The sequence below is a fragment of the Stegostoma tigrinum genome, chromosome 9, assembly GCF_030684315.1.
Source record: "Stegostoma tigrinum isolate sSteTig4 chromosome 9, sSteTig4.hap1, whole genome shotgun sequence".
NCBI lineage: Eukaryota > Metazoa > Chordata > Chondrichthyes > Orectolobiformes > Stegostomatidae > Stegostoma > Stegostoma tigrinum.
Window position 1 is genome coordinate 87,397,811 of NC_081362.1, and position 19,290 is coordinate 87,417,100.

Here is a 19,290-nt window from a genome sequence, read left to right on the forward strand (position 1 = left end):
TGAAGCATAGCATATTGGCTCAAACACTGCTAACCACAAAGGCATTCAGAAAGTGTGCCGAATGACTGCTTGTGGCTCAGTGACTGATTCACAAAGTATCCATACATTCTGCAGCATTTCTGCATCAGCCTGGTGTTCTGTTTGCAGTCTCAAAATTGGGTAGTCCCAGTTCTACAGTGAGTTGCCACAAACTGGTAGACCATGCAATAATTCCATATCATTCAGAGCAGACAGTGACCATTCAGCGCCTCGAACCTGTCCTGACTGTTTGAAACAGTTACCCAATTAATCCCATTTCCCAACCCTTGTGTCAAAGCTCTGACATTTACCCTCCATCTGACTCTGCACACAACACAGAAGTCTAGTTCATCAGCAAGTTATGATCTTTCTGGCATTCTTGCTCTGTGGCTGCAATTCAGAGGTGTGAGATCTAGCACAATGTGAATATAAAACAATACCAGGCTGTGTACAAAGAGAAACCCAACACCATGCGAACATTTCAGGAAATGCACTGGCCTCCCAATGTCTTATTATTATCAGTTTGACAAGGTTGCACTTTATGATCACAGAGAAAAAGCTACATAAATCCCTGGGTCAAGGGAATGGGACCAGAAGAATTACACCCTTCTCCCAATTTGTTCCTGTGGTCTGGAGATATACAGATAAACAGATAAAGGAAGAAGGCATTATTCGGTGCAGAACAATAAGTACATGGCACAACATATTCTTTATTTGTTGCCCTGTTGTGGGCAGGGCAGGAATTTACTGCTGAAGCCTAATGAAAGAACTGGGTTGATATAGTGTCTTCAACGTATTAAAATTAAGCTCTACGTAAAGACATAATCAAGTAGATCTTGACACTGAACTATATAACCAATAAAGTCATACAGCATGCAAACAGACTCCTCAGTCCAACCAGTCCACACCGACTGTGATGCCAAACTAAACCAGTCCAACTTGCCCTTGTTTAGCCCATATACCTCCAAACCTTTCCTATTCAAATATTGTAAATGTACCTGTATCCACCACTTTCTGTGCAGTTTGTTCCACACATGAACCACTTTGCGTGTAAAAAAGTTGCCCCTCATGTCCTTTTCTCCCTTCTCACCTTCAAAAGATGGCCCCTAGTTTTGAACTCCCCTACACTAGGGAAAATACCCTTGTCACTCAGCTTATCTATTTTATAAACCTCGACAAGGTCACCCTCAACCTCCTACACTCCAGTGAAAAGAGTCCCAGCCTATCCAGCTTAATTTTATAACACAAGGCCTCCATTCTTAGCAACATCCTGGTAAATCATTTTTGAGCCCTCTCCAATTTAATAATATCCTTCTTATAACAGGACAAGCACAACTGGACATTGTTCTCCAGAAGAGGCCTCACCAATGTCCTGTACAACCTCAACATGGCATCCCAAATCCGTTACTCAAAGGTCTGAATAACGAAGACAAGCATGCTAAATGCCTTCTTAATTACCCCGTCTACTTATGATATATGGTGATTTAAAATCAAGTGAACAAAAGTTCAGTTGGAGAGGTAGATTTTGAGAAAGTAAAATGAAAGCAATCTTACCATCATTGTTAAGGGAGTGGCTTGCTGGGCCATTTCATTGGGTTTTAAATCAACCTAATGGAATGGGGCTGTAGACCAGACCTCACGTTTTCTGTGCATGGAAGGATTTAATGAACTAGTTAGGTTTTAACAACTAATATTTTCCTCTGATCAGTTATAAGAAGGCCTTCTTCTCTATATTCAAATGTGATCTCCTCCAACGTTGGTCCTTTATCTCTCCTTTTGCAAAGGTGAAGAACTGTGCTGAGCAATGAAACCTCCAGAGACTGACCTTATGTCGCATACACATTTGGTCCAACCAGTGCACTCACACTCCACTCAAGTCTTCTCTCAGGCTTCCTTATTTAACTCCATCAGCAACATATTCTTCTATTCCTTTCTCCCTTGCATGCTTATTTTGCTTCTCCTGAAATTCGCCTCAATTACCTCCTGTAAATTCCAGATTCTCATCACTCACTGAGTAAAGAATGTCTGCCAGAATTCCTTACTGAATTTCTTGGTAAACTTCTTTTATTCTTTTATAGGATGACTATATCACTGGCTAGGCCAGCACGTATCTCCCAACCTTAATTATTCTCGAACTGAAGACAGTTGAAAGGCAACCAATGAATACGGATTCAGATTGGGCAAGGACAGCAGATTCCTTCCCTAAAGAAAGGACACTTGTGAACCAGGATTTTTTTTTAAGCAACAACTGACAATGGGTTGTCATTCGACGAGCATTTTTTATCACAAGACTTACTAATTGTATTTAAAATCCACCAGCTACCATGACAGGATTTGAACTGATGGTCCCAGAGCATTAGCTGGGTCTCTGGATAACTGGTCCAATGACATCCTCATTATACCACCATCTCCCTCTTCCATATGTTGACATAGCTTACTATCTTATATTGTTAGTTCCTTGTTTGTTCTATCCCAAAATTAGAAATATTTTCTCTATGTCTACTCTATCAAAGGAACCTGTCCTACTCCTCCTCTCCTGATAGATTTAGTCTTGCTGTTCCAATATCATCCTCATAAATCCTCTCCAATGCTTTTATAATCTGACAATAGGAACTATAAACTGTAGTCCAGGTGTGGTCTAATCAAGGTTTTATAGAAGTTTGGCATCATATTTCTGCAAAACTTCTAGCAATAAACCCTAGTACTTCCTTGTGATTTTTTCCAAAAGGTATTGTAAACCATACTACGTCTTTTAGTTGTACCTGTGCTTCTCTAAACGATTTAAATTCTCATTTTCTTGACTAATTCTAATGAAAACTTTGCCAATGAGTGGACAGCATTTCAAAGACTAGAAATGGTAACCAGTGAATATTGCTTTGAAGGTGGACTGCAAAGAAATGGGTTAAGGAGATAATCATGGAAATAAAGCAGATTAAATGGATTGCTGTTATTTGCAAAAGCTTGTGAAATTGATACTAAGACATTTTGTTCACTGGTCAATGTCTGTCCTCAGTCATGCCCTATGCCATCACTAGTAAGCAACAAAATACCATGTTTTCCAACACTTGTTGGAGTTTGGAGACAGTAGCATATAGAGATGCTGTCTGACTCAACGACCTCTGGTAAGGATCCAAATATATGAAGGTTGGAAGGCCAGATGAAGGGGTTGGTTTAACTTCAATGGGAGGAAGTGAACTCTTGAAGCAAGTTCCCAGTTATTGGAAGAATAGGAGGTGTTAGTAGTATTTGTGTCAAATATTTAAAAGACAAACATTAATTCCTTTTATATCACTGAGCATGCTATCAGCACCAATGACTCATTCATACAGTTCCTTTGTGGTATGGCAGTATTTGTTTTGTCACAAGTAACCATTTACAAACAAGGGTCAGGTTATACTGCAGTTTTGATTTAACAAAGTTTTCTTTTGTTGCTGGAACATTAAAAGGTAAGCACAGAAATTATATGCTGGATAATGGCACAGTCACTGTGTTCCCTATTATGCAATGCATTGGAAGTTACCAAGATCGAGTTAAGGTAAAATTGCTGCAGTCATTGCAGCCTACAGCGCAGCTCTCTCATTAGATCAAGCAGATGACTAGAATCATTCACGTACCTTTATATGAGCAAGCTGATCAGCTGTCTTGTCCCGAATAATGAGAGCCTGAGATAAATATGCATCCAGGTCCTCCCAACAGATCGTGTTTACCTGAAACAGTCAATGAAGCATTTTTAAACATAAAGTTCTGATTCTACTCCAACACTTGAGTACAAAAATAAAAGCAGGCAGTGCAGCTTTGATGAGATTCTGCAATGTCTAAGATGCCACTTTTGGATTTGATATTAAACTGAGGCTCCATCTGTCAGCTCAGGTGGATGCAATAGATGTTCTATTTCAAAGAACTGCAGGCTAATCATGCCTGCTCCACATTTATCCCACAAACAGCATCACAAAAAAAACACTAGTCATTTTCACCTTACTGTTTGACAGGGATTGCTGTGCACAAAATTGTTTGCCATACTTCCCACATTACAAAAATGACCACACTTTAGAAGTACTTCCATTTGCTGTAAGTCAATTTCAGATGGTTGGTGGACATGAAAAATCGCTATGTGAATGTCAGTTTTTCTTCCTGACATAAGCATCATGCTGCGTTGTTCCACCCTACCAGGAGATCATGCTAAATCTGATCGTTCTGTGGTTACTACCTCCCAAGAGTGTCATGACTTTCATTTGAATCACTTAATGTCAACAAGTTCAGGTGAGCACAACCTTTCGGGGCATCCCCAACACTTTCAGTCATGAAATCGTCTTCCAATGTATTTACCAACTCATGACTCTGGATCATTTTACGGAGTCTCAGTTTATATTTAATTGATTGACATTTCACTAAATTAACAATCCTGTTTACACGTACTACTTTATCTCATCATAGAGCAAGCTCTCCTTTAATGTCAACCCAGAGTCAGTAACATACTTCTGCAATCTCTCAGACATTCACAATAATTTCAATTCAACCAAGTCTTCCCCTTCCAGGTTTTATTTTGCTCATCTTCTTTAATTCTATTAAAATGCTCTTCTCCAATTTTTCAGCTGCATTTTTCAAATGATGTGATCTCTATTGCTGCCTATGTCATGGAATCTAAAGAGTGCAGTTCTCAAAGTGCACAGTTTAAACCTTGTGTTATTGCTTTAAATACTGACAGTTCCTGGTGCAGCCTTAATACTGCTACTTTTATCATTAAAGTTCCTGGGGGAGTGATCATATTAGTTAACCACAATAGGTATTTCCTGGAAGAGTTTTTCCCACTACCTAATCATGAGCTATTTTCCTGTTTCTCACCCTCCTGTGCTGATGAAGTGTTTCTATTCCTCCATGTTTAGTCTCACTCTCTACCTCACTAATCTCCCCCTTACCTCATCTAATCTCTCGCTCCCTCCCTGCATAATCTAACACTCCCCCACCTGAGTTGCAGACTGCACTTCTACTTTTCTATTGAGTTGCAAGATTTACACTTGCTTGTAGAAACTCATATTCTATCTATTATACCATTAAGACTACAAATAAGTGGGCTTGATCAAAAAGAACAATCATTTCTGCCTACCTGCGCTGTAACATAGGTCAGCAGGCAGCAAACAGCAGCAATGGGAGGCTCAAGTGGAAGTAACCCCTCAGCAAAATCGTATAAGCCAAAACATGCGAGAAATATGCTGTAACGTAATTTCTTAACCTCTGGCCCTTCTGTCAGCCACAAAGTTTGTAAATCCGGAATTCCTCCTGCAAATAAAACATTTGCAGTTGGTTTCCACTTGCTTCAGCACATTCAAACATACTTGGATCTACTGCAGTGCAACTACACAGCTTTGAGGTAACAGTTAAGCTCCCACATCAGAAATTATGAGTCCCCTCTTTAAATTAAAGAATGACACAAAAGCAAAGACAAGAGCTGCCCTGATGCAAACAGACGAGAAGGCTCTGCCAAGTTAACCGACCGTGGCTCGATTAGTGGAAGGGCCACGAGAATTAGCCTCACTGCTCCTGTCAGAGCAAAGAAAAATATCATCTAGGGCTCCTGCTATCCTTTGAGGCTCTGCAGGAAACTGCACACGTGCAGACGTCTGCTTGTGAATTCCCCCACTACCAAATGGAGTAGAATTTTCTGAGCTTACAGAGGTCAGTGCTGAGGGCAGCATCTCAGAAAGCTCTTTTTATTCGATAATTAGGGAACATACGCACTAGGAGCACTCAAATGAAAACTGAGTGCCAGAGACATACAACAGGTCTGTTAGCATCTATAAACTAAAAAGACGGGTTAACTTTCAGCAATGGGACCCCTGGGATTTGACCATGGATCTCAGCTCAAGAAGGTTAGCTGTTTCTTTAAAGCTCCACTTTTCTTTCTGAAGCTGTCAGATCTGCTGCTTATTTCCAGCACTATCTGCTTTTACTTTAGGTTCCAAAGTCATAATTTTCCTTTTTGCCTCAACTAGCAGTTTTCCATTCTAGAAACTGGGAAGAAATTACAATGAAGTTACAACAGAATTGTATTTAATACTGTAAGTAATGCTAAGCTAATATGATTTAATAGTCACTTACGGATACCTGTGAAACACGTGCACAGGATTTAATTTCTTTCTTGCAGCTGTACAGCAATAAAACTCCATCACATGCTTTTTCCCAGCTAACCCCACTATTAATACATCAGGTTAAGGGATACAGTGCTCGTAAATGGAATACTTAATCGGCAATTAATGTTGGCACCAAGCATTCCTAAATCAGATTCAGCACAGCTAGATATACCAACAATCTCTCAACCCATCCTAAAACAGGTTAATTGAACCATCCTGAGGGCACAAAAGGCACCAGTGCAAGCCCTTTCTGCTTGTTCGCCAAATTTAGACCATAAGACCATAAGACATAGGAGTGGAAGTAAGGCCATTTGGCTCATCGAGTCCACTCCGCCATTTAAATCATGGCTGATGGGCATTTCAACTCCACTTGCCTGCACTCTCCCCGTAGCCCTTGATTCCTTCTGAGATCAAGAATTTGTCGAGCTCTGCCTTGAAGGCATCCAATGTCCCAGCCTTCACTGCACTCCGTGGTAATGAATTCCACAAGCCCACCACTCTCTGGCTGAAGAAATGTCGTCTCATTTCAGTTTTAAATTTACCCCCTCTAATTTTAAGGCTGTGCCCACGGGTCCTAGTCTCTCCGCCTAACGGAAACAACTTCCTAGCGTCCACCCCTTCTAAACCATACATTATCTTGTAAGTTTCTATTAGATCTCCCCTCAACCTTCTAAACTCTAATGAGAACAATCCCAGGATCCTTAGCCGTTCATCATACGTTAAACCTACCATTCCAGGGATCATCTGTGTGAATCTCCGCTGGACACGCTCCAGGGCTAGTATGTCCTTCCTGAGGCGTGGGGCCCAAAGTTGGATACAGTATTCTAAATGGGGCCTAACCCGAGCTTCATGAAGTCTCAGAAGCACATCGCTGCTTTTATGTTCCAACCCTCTTGAGATAAACGACAACATTACATTCGCTTTCTTAATTACAGACACATGTTGAAACACATGAGGGTAATGAGTGTGGTACCTGGTAGATTAGGTGGTTGTGCTGGCACAAGGTTTGGCTGCTGCAGCGTGTTGCCTGGATATACAAACCACTCCTTTACTAATGGATATGATCTGGTAGTTTCAGGTTGGCCTTCTAGATACAAAAAAATTTAAACAAGATTATCAGTTATCACAGGATGTCACCTTAAGTTGACCTGAGCACACCTTCAAGGAGTTTTACAATGTGGAAGGAAGTCATCCAGTCTTACATGCCCGGGCCAACTCTGTGAAAGAGCTATCTTAATAATTATAGTCTTGAGCTACAATGCATCTGGGACCACTACAGGTTGAATGATAACAGGAGCACCTACTTCATTCGAGAGAGGAAAACAGAAATTGCTGTAAAAGCTTAGCAGGTCTGGCAGCATCTGTGAAGAGAAATCAGAGTTAACGTTTCCAGTCTGGCGACACTTTCTCAGTTCTGAGGAAGGGTTACCAGACCCAAAACGTTAACTCTGATTTCTCTTCACAGATGCTGCCAGACCTGCTAAGCTTTTACAGAAATTTCTGTTTTTGTTTCTGATTTACAGCATCCACAGTTCTTTCAGTTTTCACTCAAGAGAGGGCCATTGTGCCCATCAAGCCTGTACTGGCTCTTTGAAAGGGCCTTCTGTCGAGCTGCTGCCCATGGTCTTTCTATATTGGCCCGAACATTTGGACCTTTTCTTTCCAAATGTTATTAATGAGAAACTTAATTAGAATGACCATGATTGGATCTTCCGTGATGGATCAACTGCTAGGGCAGCAACAGAGAAAATCTGTCCAGGAGCACTCCTTCTACTGGTTACTATTCAACAGCCCACTGAAACCGCACATGTCTGGAGTAGAATAAGGATAAATAGGAAGGGTCAAAGATGGGAAAACAGCCAGTCCCCACATAAACAAGGTAATGGAGAATATCTGCTGCTCACAGATCCACATTTGAGAAATAAGTCGTGAGAAACCATTTTCAACATTCAGCTTTTAATCGCACTTTAGCAACAGGCCACTGAAATAATATTTCTGTCAGCCCAGCTCCACCAGCAAAGGAAGAAAGATACAGTTGGGGTTTTCATTCCAAAGTGCTAACTTGTTGTGAATGGTTACATTATTGCCAAGCAAGATCAATACCGGGTTTGGTTGGCAAACAGCCTGCTGATGCACCTTGCCTTAGCTTACAAATGAAGCACATCAGGTGAAGCTGAGGAGCTGATTTATTAGAATAGGACCATTGATGAGGGACTCTCTGTATCTTTGTTACATCTAGACCTGACCAATCCAATACTCTACTGGTTGGTATCCCATCTTCTACCTTTCATAACTTTGAGTCAAAGCTCTGCTGTTCATATTCAAAACTTCACCAAGTCCCATTGCCCATCATCCCAAAGTGCTTATTAGTCGATACCAGCTTCTGGTTTGGTAAAGTCTCAACTCTAAAATTTTCATCGTTGCTTTCAAATTCTCCATTGTCGTGCCATTCCGTTTCTATAACTTCCTCCAGCCCTACAAAGGTACCAGACGTCAATTTGAGTTCAATTCTAGCACCTTGCCAGATTTTAAACACTCAACCACCAGCTACCTTGGCATTATTCTGTGGAATTTCCATCCTCAGTCTCTTCTCTACTTCTCTGCCCTCTATTAAGATGTTCCTGAAAACCTACCCCTTTCACCCAAACTTTTACTCATCTGTCCTATTAATTCTATGTGTGTCGTTTTTTTTACTGACTTAAGGGCCACTTTTATTTATTGGGCTGTGGAGTTAAAAATAGGAAAATTATACTGCTTTAAACCAATGAACTATGGAAGATGTTTTAAAAGAAGTTAACAGAACTAGTGAGTGCTGTATCTACAAGGAGGGCCTATTCAAGCAGTGTGGATGCTTCATGGATATTAGTCACCTCAGCTCCATGGATGTGTGTCCAGGAGTAATTTTCCTCTGTCAGAGACTTAGAATTTTTTTTTAAAATCTCGATCAGTTGAGCACATTAAGGAGTATGCAGCATTGTAACATCATCTTGATTGGTTCGTGGGAGAATGGCTGCAGCTTTGTCTTTCACATCTGGCTGATAAGGAGAAAACATCTCTGTCTTCTGTATATGAGTGGAAAAGTAAAAGGAAATCCCAAACAGCAAACTCCTCTTTCTCTCTATAAATTCCCTTCTTGAAAGTAAGATGGGTAAAACAACTCTCACAGGCACTGAAAGGACGAATCCCCAGCTAGTGAAAAAAAAGGTTCGAAAATTGGTGTGTCCATACCCTTGAATTCTTCTCAAAGAGTCAAAAAGAACTGGAAGGCAATGGAAGGAAAACATCTCATTGAGGCCTGCAATCCAGATTGGTGCCAGAACTATGCTTCATTGTTATTTTCTGTTCCTTTCCCACTTGTATTATTTATGTCATGTCCTCAAAGACTCTCAGAATTGTTACAGTGCATAAGGAGGCCATTCGGGCCATCTCCCTGTGCTGGTCTATCAAATAGTGCCAAAATCCAGCCTTTCTCCCATATCCCTGCGCACTATTCTATCTAAATAACCAAACAATGCCCTCTTCAATGTCTTAACTGAACCTGTCTCCTCCACAATGCAGTGCAATCCACACCCTAAAAATTTGTTGTGTGAAAAGTTTTTTCTCATATCAGCCTTACTTCAATTGCATTGCCCATTAAATCTCATTCTTTTGTCTTTTACAAACCAAAACAGCTACTCCTGATCTACCCCGTCCAGCCTGCTCATGATTTTGAAAGTTTCCATCTCAGCCTTCTTCTCTCTAAGGAGAACAATCCCAACTTCTTCAAACTATCCTCATAACTTGAACCATTCTTGTAAATCGCTTTGGGAATATACTTCAGCTGTACTCGAACCACCTGCTCTTTGAAGATCACCCATTGTTCAAATAGGACTTTTCCCATTAACTCTTATTCTCATCAATCCTGCTCAGTTCTGTTCTTGCCCCATTGAATTCTGCTCTCTATAACTGACTTCTCTTACTCTGGATTGCTACACATGAATCTCCAACATCATCCTGAAACTTAAGATACATTAATCACTTGTTTCCCAAATATGCCCATCCTGACAACTGGCCCACTTCATTTGGAACAACCAGGTATATAAAATGCATCCTTCCTTGTTGGACCAGACATATTCCCGTGGGAAACTGTTTCCAATACAAGTTTGGAACACTTACCCCTTGCTGCCTCTTACACTAACAGTATTCCAGACTATGTTTGGACAATTGAGGTCCCCCACTTCAAGGGAGTCTTGTTGATATATATTAACAAAGTGTGAAGCTGGATGAACACCGCAGGCCAAGCAGCACCTCAGGAGCACAAAAGCTGACGTTTCGGGCCTAGACTCTTCATCAGACCCTCTCTGAAGGGTGATGAAGGGTCTAGGCCCGAAACGTCAGCTTTTGTGCTCCTGAGATGTTGCTTGGCCTGCTGTGTTCATCCAGCTCCACACTTTGTTATCTTGGATTCTCCAGCATCTGCAGTTCCCATTATTTCTTGTCGATATATGTGTCTGTTTGTTTGTGTATGGGAATTTTTTGAAAGGGTAGAATGTGTGTTATAGAGTGTTACGTTAGTAATTTATGTTTCTTTTCTGCGATATGTTAAAAACAATCTGTTTCCACAAAAGTTCTCTGTTTAGTACAGAAATCTGATAAGTATTTTCTTTTAACTTAAGCTCATCGGTTAGGTAAATTAGGGACTTTGGTTAATTTGATTAAATCTTTTCACATTTGTGATGACACCAGGAAAAGTGGGCCTTGTTTTCCAGACATTACCCCAGTGAGCCATTACATTGGTAATGCTTTTGTCAAGCATCTTGCTGCATTAAAATTGGTCATCTGTTGTTGTTTTGCTCCTACGTTTCTAAACTTAGCCACTTGAGTGAGGAAGAAAAGGTTGCATTGTGTCTATGGGACTCACAAGATTTGGGTAAGAACACCACATTAATTTATCAAAGACCTCTTCTACTGTGCATAAACATTTTTTGCAACAACTTGCATGCAGTTTTCTAGGAGAAGCACAAAAGACCTGGCTTACAAATACAAACCTGGACAGTTTGTGCCAGGTAAGACATTTAAAAGGTGGAGTACTCGAAAAAGATTAGCCCTTTTCTTCAAAACACTAAGTACAGTGCGATTATTTTGGTTCTGAGTGTCTATTTGCATTGTTTTTCTATATAGTAGTCTGTTTAAAGGAGCAAGTGACATCAGGGGGACTAGTGAGGCAGGATTTTGTGCTCCAGTGATAAAACTGATCTCCATTTAATGGCTGAGTACCCTAGGAACTGCATGTTCAGAATTCATCTTATAGTTAATAACCTGAGGATTCAAGCTGATGTATATCTATGCATGATAATTCAACATCTTCATGTGTCAGGCTTAATAACTCCACTAGATTCACCAAGACTGTTATTACTATCAGCAGGTATAAATACTTGTATGGAAATTTTCAAAAACTTGCTGTTCTTCATGAAACTGCATCATCTGCCTTTAGAATGCTCTAAGTATCAACAGAAATCCTTACTTGATTCAGCTGAGAGAATAATGCCATAAATGGACTGTCGAGCAGGTTGGTAAACAATGGCTTGTCCTGGAAGTTCAGTATCCAACTCGTCCTCCAGAGAATTGCTGCAATCTACTTCCCGAGCCTTCAGAACTTTGTAAACTACACGGCTTTCTGCTTTGATGTGCCGCTCCCTTGCAAACTTTTTAAAATTAAAAATAAGGGTCAAAACACAGATTTAACAAGAAAGCTGCATCATTGTAAAAAGAAATGTCATTCTCTGGATGCAGGCATAATTAGCAAGGTTGGCATTTATTGCCAATCTCCTAGATGCCCTTGTTGGCTGCATCTTTAACCTGCCACAACTGATGGAGTGAAGATGTTCCTGCAATGCTGCGAGGGACGAAGTTTCTGGATTTTGAATGATGGCAGTGAAGCAATAGTGATATAATTCTTAGTTAGAATGGTGATGACTTGGATGCTGTCAGCAATCTGCTTCCCTTGTTCCTACAGGTGGGGATGTCACGAGTTTAGCAAGTAATGAATACCCATTACGTATTAAATTATAAGTGGCATGAATTCTAAGCAATTTCAAACAAATGCTAGAGTAAGATAGGAATAAAGTGCTGCATCATTTTATTCAGTGAAACTGTAAAGTTTTTCACTAATTTGTACAATGTGGAGGTTGTTGGCTGGGCCACCGTTTATTACTCATCTGTAAACTGGTCTTGAGAAGGTGCTGGTGAGCCACCTTTTTGAACTACTGCAGTCCATGTGGTGTCGGAACAGCTTTAGTGCTGTTAGGGAGGGAGGTCCAGGACGTCATGTGGCTAGTGTTTTGGGGAAAAAATATTCAAAACGCATTTATATTCCACTGGAAAGACTGATATGTTTGGAAAAGACTTCATAGTTTAAATCAAGGGCAAGAACAGAAATCACAGAATTTCCTGCTGCTCCTAGGTGCCAGCCTTGCTCTGTTGCCCAAACACAACAGGCCCTTTGGAGCCGTGGGCCACAGATATCATGCCCTGATGTATCCCATGCACCAAGCCTGGTTTAAACAATTCTTTTTATAAATTAACTTATCTTAATGTGTGTTTATCTTAGCCCTTCTCTTGCTTCAGTTAGGGTGAATGATAAAGGAACTAATTTGCATTTATATAAGGCCTTTCAAAGCGTCATGACATCCCAAAACACTTTACAGCCAATGAAATACTCTTGAGATGTAGCCATTGTTGTAATGGAGGAAACAGAGTATAGCAAGACCCCACAATACAGGGTTGTTTCCAGTGATGTTGGATGAATGAAATTCTTCTCAAGTCCTGCACGGACCCAGATTATATTTCAAATCTCTAGCTGTCAGTCCATGAACATCTGATTCTGGCACCACGAGTCCTGCAACTGAGCTAAAGCTGGTCTACAGTGTACATGAGAAATAAATGTCAACTGCAACTCTTAAAGTGAGCACTGATAGCGCTAAGAGACAACACAGATTTAGTGTCACTTATCGCACTTTGTTTAGCAATAATAAATATAATGACAAGGTCCAATACCTACAAATGTAATTTATTTTCAACTCTATCAGTTTAAAACAATCAAATCAATTGAATAAATCACATTGATCAACTAACCAATACAGTTACTGCCCTCTGAGGGTCATTGATTACTCTCGGTCTACCTGAACAAACCACTCCTTTCATATTATATCACTGAAATATACTTCCACTAAGAGCTCATTCCAAATTTTATGCCCAATGCACAGAAGTAGTTAACAGAGAGATTGATAAGGCAGCTTTTCTGAGGTTTGAAGCCTGTTCACTTTGCATTGTCTGCTTCCTGTGAAGGTTTTCTATTGAGTGAATTGGAAAAGTTCTGAGTGGGTGGGGGTCAATTAATATCATTTAGAGAGGCATGGGAAAAGGCAAACAGTGAGGGTGTTCTTTTAAGTCTGGTGCTGAGGCATTTTGCAGAGGGAACTAGTTACTGATCTGTGAGTGTCAGAATTAAGCCCTTCCAGCTCACAGATACCACGAATTATATATAGATCTATGACGCCACACTGCCTGCCAATTTGCTGATGTTCAATACCCAATGGAGGAAGCAGTTCTGCACCAGTGTAACACTACTTCCCACATTAACCACCCTTGTCAATTAGACGTTGTGACCATCATTTTAAAAACCATGAACAGGAGGTGGGCAATGCCTACACATATTTCCCACCTCACACGAGGAAAGGTGGTGGGTTTTGTTCTCAATCCACTGCAATCCTTGTGTTGATGATACTCTGTGATAATGGTTGGCCCAGTGACAATAGAAGAATGCCATAAATCACCACAGTTGAAGGTTGCATGCAACTTTGAAGGGAACCTGGAAGTTGTACCTGAATTCCCACTATACTGCTGTTCTTGATTCTCTGTGTTCAAGCTCATGGAGCCTGGAACTATGATTGCAATACCGTCAGTGAAATGCTACACAGTATCGACTCCAGCATCATTTCTCAGATGCAGAGTTAAAATGAAGCACTTGCTATCACCCAGGTAGACATTAAAGATCCCACAGCACTAATTGAAGGAGAGTTTAGGAGTTGTCTCCAGGAGCCCGACAACTAGTCCCATTTGTCTGCATTTGGCCCATATCCCTCTATACCTTTCCTATTAATGTACCTGTCCAAATGTCTTTTAAATGTTATAATTGTACCTGCATCAACCACTTCCTCTGTCTGTTCATTCCACATATGAACCAAAAAATTGTCCCTCAGCTAAGTTTTAAATCTTCCTCCTCTCACCTTAAAAGATACCCTCTTGTTTTAACACCCCTACCCAAAGGAAAAGATCTTTGCTATTCATCTTATCCATGCTCCTCATGATTCTATAAGCCTTTATAAGGTCACCCCTCAACATCCTATGCTCAGTGAAAGAAGTCCCACACTTTTCAGCCACGCCTTATAACTCAAACCCTCCAGATGCGGTAGCATCCTTGTAAATCGTTTCTGCATGTTCTTTAATTTAATCATATTCTTCCCATATCGGGTTGACCAAAACTACACACAGTAGTTCAAAAGTGGCCTCAACAATGGTCCTGGACAAATGTAACATGATGTGACAACACCTATATTCAGTGGACTGAGCAATGTAGGCAAGCGTGCCAAATGCCTTCTTTACTACTTTGCCTATCTGTGACGCAACTTTCAAAGAATTGTGCACCTGAACTCTTAGGTCTCTCTTTGGCTGACTATTCCAGAGCTTCCTGGATGACAAAAGAGGTGGAAATTTTGGTACTGAAGAAGGGCATTTATGATAGATGTCAGGTTGTTTGTGGAAGTTTGACTGTGAAAATTGATGCTCACATATCCCACTTCTCAGCAGTGACTATACTTCAAAACAATTTGGGACATCCTAAAAATTGTGGAATTTGTCACAGAAATGCAGGAGGGTGAATAGAGAGTTCATTGCGCCAAAATAATGCTTGCACAACAGAACTATCGGGAGTCTATTTAAAAAAAACAACTGTAGTTGTGCCTAATTAATTCTTTTCAGCCGAGATAGTTAGAATATTGACTTTGAGTTGATTATAGATATTTTTAATCAAACCACTCAGATATGTTATCATGTTTTTGGGGCAGGTCGGATTTGACCCTTTGCAACTTGACCTGCTGGTACAGAGGCAGGGACACTACACTGCACCACAAGAGCGTTCTTGTTGAGTCTGCATTAGCCTGACATGATTTGAAGATGCAGCCTTCTGATCTGGAGTCAGGTGTGCTACTGTTGCACCACAAACTCACACTCTGAGCTGATTATAACCCTGGCTTTCTCAGGACAAATGGCCTTTCATTATACCAGCCTGATGCAAATAACACCTTGGAATCAAGACAGTGGTGGTTCATTATGTTCCTCAGCTAAATAGGTGTTTCCCTGTTCGTCACCATATCACAAAAATGGTTTGAATTTATTAATACAATGGTCTGTTTCCTTGCGTTTGTCACCTTAATAGCTGTGATACAGCCAGTTCACTTTCCATCAATGCTTTACAAGAAGCATACATTACCAGCTTCACTGAAATATAAATGGTGGATTATATACTGTACTTAAGGTTTTGGAGTACGTCTGTAGCTCGGGTTGTGGGTGTTGAGGTTGGTTGGCTCACTAAGCTGGTTTGTTGTTCTGTGGAGCAACAAATCAGCTCGGCAAGCCAACCAACATCAACTATACTGTACTCACTTGTAAAATCCTTTGGTCTGAGTACATGGTGTTTTCACATTGGCTTGTCTCTGGAGATGGCACAATGTGAGGAAGCCAGGGTGAGTGTTGTCCGGGCATTAAGTAAGTTCTCATTCCCAGCTCCAGTAGTCTTTCATTGGAAGTGCATTGCAGATTTCTCTCTATCTTTCTCAATCCATCATACGAACGGGTCACACCAGAGATATAATGTGCAACTGCCTCGACTATCTCCTTTCTCTTAGTCGCTTTGGAGTTATGTGGAGCGTATCTAGCCAAACATTGCTGCTTCAAACCTGCTACTGCTTTTTCTGGCACCACATCATTGCTGAGAAGGCAAGCTAAAAGCGGCAGGTCCATCTGCTGCAGGTGGAGGGAATGGCAGAGGTTTTCTCGGGAATACATAATCGTTGTCATCTTATTCAAACGCAGCTCTTTAACTGAAAGATACGGCACCGTGTCGAAAATGAGGAAATCTGTGTCCTGGCCCAGGACTGCCATACAACCATTTAACCTGGCATAACTGGCGATTTCATAATCAGCCTCCTGCAGGGAGCACATGGTGTTTAAGCACATAGACTTCAAGGCAAAGCGAGTGAATGTGCCCAGCCCAGAGGGAATAAAGAACATGTTTCTTCCTGGCTGACTGGCCTTTTCTTTTATATGCCGAAATATTTTTGCGATTTCTTTGTTGTTCCTCAGCCGTCGCATAACCCACTCGTCCCTTTTCTTCTGATCTATTACCCCATCAAAGATAAACACCAACTCAATGCCAAGGGATCGAAAAGCAGCTGTAAAGTTTTCCAAGCTCCGCAAGTACTCACGCCACTGCCCACCATGCACCCAGGCTTCTGCAGTGTACCAGGACCGGAGACATCCCATAGCATCCACCACCACAACGGGAGAATGCCCAGGATGCAAGCGGCGATGCTGCTCTGCCATGTCCTTCAAATTCACCCACATGTTTGACTGTGGACAGGCATGTTCCACAAACTGCTGGAGGCCTCTCACACCCATTGCTGCTCTCAGTCAATGGGCCCAAACAGAACAGCATCATAAGTCTGGAGAAAAAGGAAAACGAACCATCAGTTGTAAGGAAAAAAAACTTACATTCATATTTTACACTTCACAATCCAATGTGGTTCACAGCCAATTGTCTGTGTTTTCACCCTGATTGTTGTCGCTGTGAAAGCAATGCAACAACGGTGCATGCTCCGTGTGACCATCACCCCAACACCCCAACACCCCACCCCCACCCACCCCACACCCCCACATCGCCCACCCCCCACCCCGCCAAAAGTTAGCAGGGTTGGATGACACACATTTGCAGGGTTAGCTGAGGGTAAATATTCACAGATTTAAAGTAAACTTCCACACACTTCTCTGAAAAATGTGTGATGGAATAATCTTTCATATCAGGCAAAGGGTGGGCCCAGGTCTTTCAAGATTATTAGGGTCCAACAGAATGTTAAATATTAAAGCTCAACTTTCATATAAAAGGCTCACTTTTAACTTAATTGGAAACCAATGCTTGACATGATTAAATACTTTTCTCTGGAGGATAGTAAAATGGAAAGGTCACAGTGCAGAAAATATGCCAAGGTAGTGGGGAAATTATGTCACATTATAAAACTGTATACCCGCAGCACAAATACTGGGACCTTGAAGCAGTCTGTGGAAAGTACTAATGTACATGCAAATACAGGAGTCAAATGTCTAGGCCCCTCTAGAAGATACTGGCGCTTTGAGATAAAAGACAGCTGAACATAGAAGGATATGAAATCATGATATAATGGATTGATGAGCACAAGATAGATACCCAGTTGGTCAATGAATGAGAGATAAGGAAATTCAGGGAAATGGATAGTTTGGAGAAATGGACTGTTTTTTATGGAGAAATGTAAGTGGAGGGATATTTGATGGAGGTGTTCCAAGTCATAAGGTCAGGATAGATTGCAAAAAGCTGTTCCCACTAGTGGAAGAATTGAGAATGAATGGGCACAGATTTAACTGGCAAAAGGAGAAATGGAGAAATGATCAGAAATTGATGTCATATGAGCACTTAAAATCTGGAATGAACTGTTGGAGAGTGTGGTTGGTGAAGGCTCGATTGAAACACTGAAAACGAAATTGGATTATCTGAAGAGGAAGAATGTACAAGGTTACAGAGAGGAGAAGGAATGCTGCTAGCTGAATTGCATTATTGTTAGTTGAATGGCCTCCTTCTATCCTATAACAATTCTGATTCTGTGAAAGTATGCAGGTCTAAAGGTGGCTGGCATCAGAGAGAAGATAACTAAATGAGGACCAGAAATTTGCCTCTGTATAGCAAGAGATCTGAAATTCAGAGAAATGGATAAACACAATGAGAGACAATCAGAGAGAAGGGGCGACAGGCCAGAGAGAAAGACAGAGAGACAGAGAGAGAGAGAGAGAGGAGGCCCTTAAAACAATTAGGCACAGGAACAGGCCTTTTGGCCCACCAGGCATGTGATGCCTTTGTAGGCGGTGATCAGGAGACTTCTGAGAAGGTAAAGGCAGTAGCCTGATGACCTTCATGAGAGCTGCAGGAATACTCCTGTTGCTACCAACTTCATTAACGGTTAAGTATATTTGATGGAACCTAGCTTGTCACCTGACTGCCTGTAGATCTCCTTTTAAGGGCCTGTATAGAGTCATACAATGAAACAGAAGATCATTCAGCCTATTGTGACTGTGCAGTTCGGTAGCAGAGCTATCCTATGGAGCTCACCCCTTGCTCTTTTCCTGTCACCCTGTACATTTTTACCCTTTAAGCTTTTATTCAACTATCTCTGAAATATTTGACATGAATCTGCTTCCAGTGCCCTTCCAACCTTATAGAGGTTAATAAAATCGTTAGGGGCATAGACAAAGTGAACAGCAAAGGTCTTTTCCCCAGTGTAGGGAAGTTCAAAACTACAGGACATTTTTTTAAGATGGCATGAGAAAGATTTAAAAGGGACCTGAGGGGCAACTTCCTCACACAAAAGGATGGTTTGTATGTGGAATGAACGACCAGAGGAAGATGCAGGTAGTTACGTCAACATTTCAAAGACGTTTGGAAGGTACACGAATAGGAAAGGTTTAGTGGGATATGGGCCAAATGCAGGCAAATTAGATTAATTTAGTTTGGGATGCTTGGTCAGCAAGAATGAGTTGGACCGAAGGATCTGTTTCCGTGCTGTATGACTCTATAAATCACAACTAGGCACAGGCAACACTTTACTGATGAGGCAGACATGACAACTATGTTTATACAATGGATATCAAAGTGTTGTTAGTTTCAGCCATGGGCCTTGGGCATTGCTCTTCATGCCTATATTGACATGAAGACTGTTAATGGTCTGGGCTGTCAGTACATTTCTATCTGAATAAGTATGCACCATATTGAAAGCTCTTGTAATCAGTTTCATGTCTGCAAAAG

General features: G+C 41.1%; 1 protein-coding gene across 3 annotated transcripts in view; it reads right to left on the bottom strand.

Annotated features, from left to right (window-relative positions):
• fam120b (family with sequence similarity 120 member B) overlaps window positions 1–19,290 on the bottom strand; it is a 65,668-nt gene that overhangs the window by 20,725 nt on the left and 25,653 nt on the right. For all 3 annotated transcript variants that reach the window (XR_009446186.1, XR_009446185.1, XM_048536303.2), the window contains exons 2-6: window positions 15,849–16,906; window positions 11,650–11,830; window positions 7,120–7,233; window positions 5,123–5,295; window positions 3,633–3,725 (exon numbers count right to left, since the gene is read on the bottom strand). Coding sequence is in view for 1 of the 3 variants with exons in the window: in XM_048536303.2 (XP_048392260.2) it covers window positions 3,633–3,725; window positions 5,123–5,295; window positions 7,120–7,233; window positions 11,650–11,830; window positions 15,849–16,862 (1,575 nt within the window). In the remaining 2 variants the exon portion in view is untranslated. The remainder of the gene's footprint in view (window positions 1–3,632; window positions 3,726–5,122; window positions 5,296–7,119; window positions 7,234–11,649; window positions 11,831–15,848; window positions 16,907–19,290) is intronic.